The sequence below is a fragment of the Peromyscus californicus genome, unplaced genomic scaffold, assembly GCF_007827085.1.
Source record: "Peromyscus californicus insignis strain IS unplaced genomic scaffold, ASM782708v3 Scaffold_12__1_contigs__length_115047231, whole genome shotgun sequence".
NCBI lineage: Eukaryota > Metazoa > Chordata > Mammalia > Rodentia > Cricetidae > Peromyscus > Peromyscus californicus.
Genome location: NW_026294413.1, coordinates 64,258,688 through 64,267,747, shown reverse-complemented (window position 1 = coordinate 64,267,747; position 9,060 = coordinate 64,258,688). Strand labels below are relative to the sequence as shown.

Here is a 9,060-nt window from a genome sequence, read left to right as displayed (position 1 = left end):
ACTTACGACTGACACACTGCTGGATGGAGCCTGCTCGGAAGAGGGTTGGGGGTGTCTTCTTGCTGAGTCTCTTGATCAGACGGTCACGCTCGTTCATCCTGCAAGAGAGCAAAGAGGGTCAGGGGCCAGGTCATCTCAATACCTCTCTGAAGGATCCAGATAGCTTCAGACTGAGAGAAGGGGCAAGAGGGGCCTCCTGTGTTCAGAGGGTTTGTTCCTCTCCCAGAGGCATCAGGCATAGTGCATATGCTCTTTCGCACCAGGCAGATATCTCTCTATTTCCCTCCTCCACCTCTCTCTCCATGTTGAAGCCAATCCCAGAATGGGATTGTACTTGGAGACTGGACCTGCCATAGGGTAAAATGACAGACAGATGGGCGGTGATCCTCATAAAGAAAGGAGATCAGGACTCAAACACACACAGAGGGAAGTCCATGTGAGTACCCAGGTAGAAGGCAAGAGAAACTGCAGACATCAGCCCTTGGACATTTCCGGTTTAGATTAGGCGCTCACTACCAAGGGATGTCAGTCTTCCCTGAGGCACATGGTCAAAGCAGCTGGAATTCTGAGCAGACAAGCCCGCCCCCTGCCACTACTGTTTGCAGAAAGCTCAAGCGCCTAAGCGCCTAGAGCCCGAGGACACCTGTGCTGATCACAACCCCTTGTGTGTACCCAAAGTACAAATAACAAAGAATAGAATTGACTTCATTAAAATTAAAAACTTTAAACTGGGCACAGTGGTGCACACCTGTAGCTCCAGCTATCTGGAGGCTGAGACCCAGGTATTACTTCTGCCCAGGAGTTTGATGCCAGCCTGGGAAAAACTGATAGCAAGATCTGACCTAAACAAAACAAAACAAAACAAAACAAAAAAACAAACAAAAACAAGTGGGGCTGGAGAGATGGCTCAGTGGTCAAGAGGACTTGTTGCTCTTGCAGAGGACCTAGGGGTCAATTCATTCCTTCAAATCCTTTGTTCATGTTTCAGTTGGATAGTTTTATCTTTTTGCTGTTAAGTCATAGTGGTTTCTCATGTATTCTAGAATCAAGTCACATGATGGTTCATAATCATCCATAACTGCAGTTCCAGGGGATCTGATGCCCTCTTCTGGCCTTGGACACCATGCATACACGTGGCACACACACATACAAGCAGGTCAGACACTCACACACAAAATTTTGAAAATCTAAAAAAAGTTAAAATACATCAAAGGACATTACAAAGGAGCAAGGAAGAGGCAACTACAAAATGGGAGAAACATTTGCTAATTAATCATATCTGATAAGGACCTGGTATTTAAAACACATAAGTAACTCCTATGAATGAACAGCAAAAAGATAAACAATACAACTGAAACATGAGCAAAGGACTTGAACAGATTTTTGTACAATGAAGACGCACACTGGTCAACAGGCACATGCCAAGACAGCCAACATATTCACGGCTGGGAAAACGCTAATCAAAATCATAGTGAGTCACCATTTCACACCCACGAGGATGGCTATAAAAACAGCAAACAAAACAAACTTTCAGAAAAAGATGAGGGTTGGAGCAGGTGTGGAGGAACTGGAACCCTGTTATATCAATGATGGGACTACAAGATGGTGAAGTCACTGCCCCTCAGGAAGCTAGTGTAATCAATGAGATCACTGAGACGCTCTACTCCTAGATACTCACTCAAAATAACTGAGAATGGAACCAGAAGATACCTGCATACCCACACCCACACCAGCATTATTCACAGACATCCAAGGGGGAAAGCACTCAAAATAACTGAGAATGGAACCAGAAGATACCTGCATACCCACACCCACACCAGCATTATTCACAGACATCCAAGGGGGAAAGCACTCAAAATAACTGAGAATGGAACCAGAAGATACCTGCATACCCACACCCACACCAGCATTATTCACAGACATCCAAGGGTGGAAACCAAATATCCATCAACTGATGAATGAATAAAAAAAATGTGGTATATCCATTAAAAGGAGTATTATGTAGTCTAGAGGAATTCAGTCACGATCCATGATACACACAGATATACTCTGAAAACATACCTGGTCCCAAAGGCTGGGCATGAGTATACAAAATTTCCAGAGTAGGCAAAAGTGGGGAGACAGAAAACCACAAGCTGAAGCTGCCAGTGGCTGCAAGGCAGGGGGTGGGGGGGGTGAGGGGGCGGGGCGGGGCGAGGGGGGGGGAGAGTGAGTATTTAAAGCATGATGGTTCCCAGGGAGAAGGACATGTTCTGAGACACTGGCAGGGATTTGTAATATTGGGAACACAAATGCCACAGAACTGTTGGCTTTAAAAATGACAAATTCTAAGTCATATAAATTTTACCACAACTGAACACGGGAAAATTCAATTTTAAAAGAGGAGAAGCTGGTCTCGACTCAAGACCAGCTCCCTCCCATCCTCTAAACTGCTGGCATCTTTGCAGCTCATTTCTCTGGTTCTGCAGGGGTGTTGAAGTAAAGTGTTGTCTTTGATTATCCCCCCCCCCCCCCCCCCCCGTGTCGTGTGCTGGCACAAGCAGGTATGCTAGCTGGGATCTACTGGTAGGGAAGGTGTTAGGTAAACATAAACTCAGCCTAGCTATGAGCTACGTGCAGCCTTGGTGCCTCCCCAATAATGACATTGAAACCGAAGCTCCGACAAGTTCTCACAAACAGGCCCTTTTTAGAATCTGACATACCTTGGAGGAGGTGTTATGTTCCTGTCCTGGAAAATAAGCAGTCTGAGGAGGAAGGAGGGGCATGCTGGGAAGGGTTGTGCTGGAGAAAAATAAACTCTCATGTCCGAATTTCTCCTAGGAAGCACTCCCCCTCCCCCACACCCAAACTCACATAAACCTGGAAATTGAGCTGCCTAAGAGCAGGAGTGCAAGACAGCCCGTGACTACTGACTGGTTTTTATCTCCTCCCCTACCCTCCCACCCCGGGGAATCCCTCATCACAGAAGATGCCATAACAAAACTCCTAAAAGATGAGTTTTAGAAGGCCATCTTTAAGTTAGCAGCTGCTGGGCATTCTTGAAAGCATGTTCAGGGCTTGCCTAATAGGCTCAAGACCCTGAGTTCATCCCCAGCACCCTTAAAAACAAAAACCAGCAATAAGAACAAAATGGAGATAATTATGATAGGTCTCTTCCCTTAAGGCACAGCTAGACTCCCACCAACTCAGAAGGCACTGGAAAGTATCACTTGCCTCAAGTGATGGCTTGTTCCTGGTTGTCAACTTGACTACCTCTGGAATCAACTAAAACCCAAAAATGTAGGGGCACACCTGTGAGGGACTTTTGCTTAATGTGAAGTGTGAAGATCTACTTCCAATCCAGAGCTTTGAGGTGGAAAGACAAGCCTTTAATCAATATCTTTAATCTAGATGTAATCTGGGCCACACCTTCTGCTGGCAGTCTATGTAAGGACATGGAAGAAGGAAGCTTTCTCTTTGCCTGCTTGCTCTCCCTCTGGCTGGCAAGTCCACTCCTTCACTGGCACTAGAGCCTGCTTCTTCAGGATTCCAGTGTCTACTGAAGACCAGTAGAGATAGCCAGCCTCCTGGACTGAACAACTACTGGGTTCTTGGATCTTCCATTCATAGGCAGCCATTGTTGGATTAGCTGGACCACAGCCTGTAAGCTACTCTAGTAAATCCCACATATATGTTCATTCTCTAAGTTCTGTTACTTTAGAGAATCCTGGCTAATACACCTCAGAAGCAACTGGAAGACCACATCTAAAACTGAATTTGTTGTTTCCACAAAACCCATTCTAGCAAAGAGCTGATCTATCTATTATTTAGACTGCAGCTTTAGTGCTTAATGCTCTGAAAAAATTTCTAGAACCTTATCTGAGTTGTTTCTTCCATTTCACCCTGTTGAGCTTAATACAATCTCTGCCAACACACTCGTGGTTTTGTACTGTGTTATTTATATGCACAGTGAGGTTCCTCAGAGATTGTCTTCCTGCACTTCTCCCAGGATCCACCCCAGGCTGAGCACAGAGCACTCAGTTAACAATATCAAGTGTCATGAACTATGCTGGGGCTGCCTGTCCTCTTCTCATATGTACCTATGATGTGATCATGCCAACCTTTGCCTCTTCATGTGTCTTCTAGGACAGTACCAAGCTCAGGCTGTAGTAAGTTTGCCAAAGTGGCCCAAATAAATTCCTCTGTATTATTCTTTGAAAACCATAGAATATCTATTGTCTCCCAGAGAGGAGAGCTCATTCCAAATGTAGAGAATGTGAGCAGAAGCTTGAATTTGTGGAGAAGAAACACTGTATTTTCTTTAAATTTCAGGTTGCACAGAGTTGTAGGAAGCCAGTGTAACTGAGGGTGCAAGAAGGTTAATGGACAATTTAAATTCCATTCCAAAAATAAGAAGGCAATATTTCCTGTCCTCCATGGACTCAACTCCCATCTCAATATCAGAATTGGGGTCTGGGAGGCAGAGGCTGGCAATGGCATGCTGCTTACTCTCCTTGATCCCAGACAAGCTGTTGGATGGTGGGGACTAAGGGATGCTTCTGAGGGCTGGAAGAAATCTTATTTTCTTACAATGTAGTTTGGGCGAATTCCTGCCAAAAGGAGAATTTGTCTAAGAAGTACAATACCAAATGGGTAAGCAGAGTAAAGGGGGAAAAACAGATTCTCAGTCTCAGAATAGGTGGTAGCCGGCAGTCTACATGGGCAACAGTCAGGGCAGAGGTAAAGGCGGAGAGGCTGCGGGCAGAATGCTGAGGGCAGCATCAACAGAAGAGGGTAGGGTGCTCCCGGCATCTGACAGTGCTCTGTTGTGCCTAACAGCTGGGATGGTAATGGGAACAAACTGTAAGCTCAGGAGGGAAGTTCAAGAGGAAACGCACCCTGACAGCACTGTCACCCTGTCCTTGGCTGTCACCCTGTCCTCGGACCTGCAACTGAGACAGAACTGGTCAGATGGCTGCTCCTCAAGACTGGAATCATGTCATCAGAACGTGTTAGCTCAGAAAAATGACAAAGACCATGTCAAGTCCCTGCTTGGAGAGACTTGAAGAGCGGGAAGTGGAAGGGATGCATTCCACTACTCTTGCTGAGTCAGGCTGATGACTCTGGACACCAGGCATTAAAATGAGCCTGGAAAAGTGGTGGGAAGAAGAAGATCTATGAGGAACCACAACATGAAAACCCAAGTTCCCACTGACCTCAGACCTCAGACTGGAGCTGAAGAGCTCACGATCCCAAATGTTCACAAGAACAGATAAAGAAGAGCTCAGCCTCTACTCTCTAGCCACAGGGGGATTCAAGCTGCTAGAGAAATGTGTGATTCTCTCACACCTATGCCAGCCGTGACCAAGAGGAAGTCTGGGCTTGCACCCTGAGGACACCGTCAAGAGGCTGTCCAGTAGCACCTCCTGCAAACAGAGAGCCCACAGTCCTCCATGACAGCCACTGCTGCATGTCCTTTTTCTGGAGTGTCAGTGGAGAAGAGTGGGGTGTCCACAGGGAATTGGATGTTTACCTCCAACCAGAACGGTGTGAAGGCTTTCCTCTTCCTGCTCATTGGGAGTCAGGGGAGCTCAACTAGAGAACCAGAACCCATAGTATCCATAGAGAACATCTGAAGAGCAGGAACTTCTACCCCTGCCCAGCAGGCATCCGCAGAGGTCATTACTTCTATCCCTTGACAAGTACAGGCTGCCATTTAAAATGCCAAGTCTCTAATGTCCAGATTTTATCACCAAGATAATAGGGACACTGGAATTATCAAATGGACTTTAAAGTGGTTATGACAAAAATGCTTCAATAAGCAATTATGACCAAACTTAAAATAACAAAAAATTTTGGCCAGAAGATAAAAAGAATTTTAGAACCAAGAAACATAATAACTGAGATAAAAATGTTAGCAGATGGGCTGGACAGAAAAATGGCAGGGGAGTAGAAATAGTCAATGGACTAGAAGAAGATGGAATGGTAGAAATCACCCAGTTTGAATAACTGAGATAAAAGAGATCAAAAGGACTGAACAAGTCTCAGGGACCCGGGGGCGGGGGTGGCAGAAGAGCTAATATCCCTCTCTTCACAGTCAGAGACAGGAGGAAGCATCTGGGGCAGAAGGCACTGGGAGAAATAATGGCTGAACGAGTCCCAAATTTGTTGAGACATCTAAACTTACAAATTCTGAAAGAGAGAAACACTGAAGAGATGCATGCCAGGAAAGGATTTAATTCAGTGTATCAAGGCTGAGATGAAGGTGAGATCTCAAAAGTAGCCAAAGAGAGACAACGCCTTATCTGTCGGGAATACTAATTGGAACATTAATGTGTTTGTCATAAAAAACTACTGAGGCTCGGAGGAGGAGGAACAGTTTCCCCACTGCTGGAGAGCAGCCAGCCAACTCACCAAAGAGCTGTCAGCCCCGGGAAACTATCTTTCAGAAACAGGAGAAATGAGATGTTCTCAAGTAGAAGTTGAGAATTTGTAGCTAAAGACATTTCTACACACAAAAAAGAGATGGTGAAAGAAGAGTCTATAAGACGAAGGGCAAGAGAACCACACAGAATGAGTCTTTCTTCTCCGGTTCTCCAAGTTACATTGGATGAGCTTAAGTAGAAATCAAGCTGATGTGTGGTGAGAAAATAGTTATAAATGAAGACAAAGAAAGTATATAAAAGGAAGTCATGTTTCAGTGCATCACTAAAATTGACAGAATGAGCAATAGAGTTAGCAGTTAGGTTTCTGTAATGAAGTATAAAGCAGAGGTAACAAGTGAGTCTAAGATACAACTCACAATCACAGTAGAGACCTTACAGTGGAATACAAGGATGGTTCAATACACAGAAATCAATGGAAGTAATCCACCTTGTTAATATGCTATTTGTTCTTACAGGCAAAGCATCTTATTAAATTTGATATCCATTCATGGTTTTAAATAAAAATCCTCTTAGATTGATGGGAACTCTTGGTTGTTTATTTTTATTTTTATTTTTCAAGACAGGGTTTCTCTGTGTAGCCCTGGCTGTCCTAGAACTCACTCTGTATACCAGGCTAGCCCTGAACTCAGAGATGTGCCTGCTTCTGCCTCCAAAATGCTGGAATTAAAGATGTGTGCCACCACTGCCTGGACAGATGGGAACGTTTTAACTTGACAAGAAAACATCTATTAAAAAAAGCCCCACAGCTAATACCATATTCAGTGAGGAAAAACTGAATGTTTCCCTTAGGAACATAGCAAAGATGTTTATTCTTACTATTTTTTTCTTTTTTGAACAGGGTTTCTCTGTGTATCACTGGTTGTCCTGGAAATTGCTCTGTAGACCAGGCTGGCTTCAAACCCAGAGATCTGTCTGCCTCTACCTCCTGAGTGCTGGAATTAAAGGCATGTGCCACTACGCATGGCTGTTCTTACTATTCTTACTTAACATGCTGCTAGAAGTTCTAGACTGTGCAATAAGGCAAGAAAAGCAAATAAAAACATGGAGTTCAGGATATAAGTAGTAACAGTGCCTGCATTTGCAGATGATAGATTGTCTAGAAAACTTCAGGAAATATATATCAATATTCAGACAGAATACTTGTAATAATAATAAGTGCATTCAGCAAAGTCACGTGATACAGACATGCAAAAATACAAAATGAGCATGTAGCAATGAATACATGGACTCTGGAATTAAAAATACACAGCTTATAACTGCTCAAAAAAACATCTGAAATATCTATAGGCAAGGCTAACAAATCATTAATACTATTGTGAACTGAAAACTGCAATATTCAAGTCAAAGACCTAAATAACTGTGGAGAGACTTGTCATTTGCATGGATTACAAGACTGACTACCGCTAACTCTCCTCAGTTTGTTAAAGTAAAGGTTTAATGTAATTTCTAGCAAAGTCCCAACAACATTTTTGTAGCACAGGTAAGGTTATCCTTAATCGGGCTGCCTCAGTGGTTAACGTGCTTGCTAGATGAGCATCAAGTGTGAGGATTGGAGTCTGGATTCCCAGAACCCACATAAACTATGGGTTTGTGGTGGCCCACTACAAAAAAAATCACTATAGTGGGGGGCTTCAGTCTTCCTGATTCGAAGATTTGTGATATCCTGTAGTTATCCAGATACTGTGGCATTGGCATGGGTTTTATATGCACACAGATATAGATGGAATAGAAAAATAGAATTTAATAGAGTAGAATAACCCAGAGTCAATAACCCCTCCCCAAACACTTCCCAGGTCATTGTTTTCTCTTCCTTTGTACTGTGGTGGGGATCAAATCCAGAGCCTCACATGTTGTGATGGTTTAAAAGAAAATGGCCCCCATAGGGAGTGGCACTATTAGGAGGTGTGGCCTTCTTGGAGGAAGTGTGTCACTGTGGGGGTGGGCCTTCAGGTCCCCTTTGCTCAAGCTTCACTCAGTGTGACAGTTCACTTTCTGTTGCCTCAAGATGTAGGACTCTCAGCTCCTTCTCGAGCAGCATGTCTGCCTGGACACTGCCATGTTCTACCATGATGATAATGAACTAAACCTCTGAAACTGTAAGACATCCCCACTTAGATGTTTTCCTTTATAAGAGTTGCTGTGGCCATGATGTCTCTTTACAGCAATAGACACATGGGATAGGCAAGTTCTCCACCACAGAGTCACACCACTACCCTCCATTTAACTTTTGACAAATGAGCAAAAGAACTTTGGTGAAGAAAAAGCCTTCCCAATAAATGCTTCTGGAGAAATCATGCACACACAGACAATAAAACAAAACAACACTTTAAGTGTTTGAACCTTATTGTACAGGGTTAACTTAACATGCACCACAAACTTTAAAGCAAAGTATAAAAATACAAAACTTTGAGGAAAAAAACAGATTTGGGTGGCAATGTAGAACGCAAAGAGTTCTTAGACTTGTCACCAAAAGCATAACCCATAAGGAAAATGGAACTTAGGTGAAATTCATGACTTTTCTTCTGAGAATATTCCACTATGAGGTTGGAGAATATTCCACTATGAGGTTGGAGAATATTCCACTATGAGGTTGGAAGGGCAGGCTTTGGGGTAGAGGCAGCACTTGTGGATCACA

General features: G+C 43.8%; 1 protein-coding gene across 5 annotated transcripts in view; it reads right to left on the bottom strand.

Annotated features, from left to right (window-relative positions):
• The window catches only part of Atp8a2 (ATPase phospholipid transporting 8A2), a 563,932-nt gene that overhangs the window by 18,053 nt on the left and 536,819 nt on the right, over positions 1–9,060 (bottom strand). For all 5 annotated transcript variants that reach the window (XM_052733058.1, XM_052733056.1, XM_052733061.1 and 2 more), the window contains exon 36: positions 7–98. In XM_052733058.1, coding sequence (XP_052589018.1) covers positions 7–98 — 92 coding nt within the window. The remainder of the gene's footprint in view (positions 1–6; positions 99–9,060) is intronic.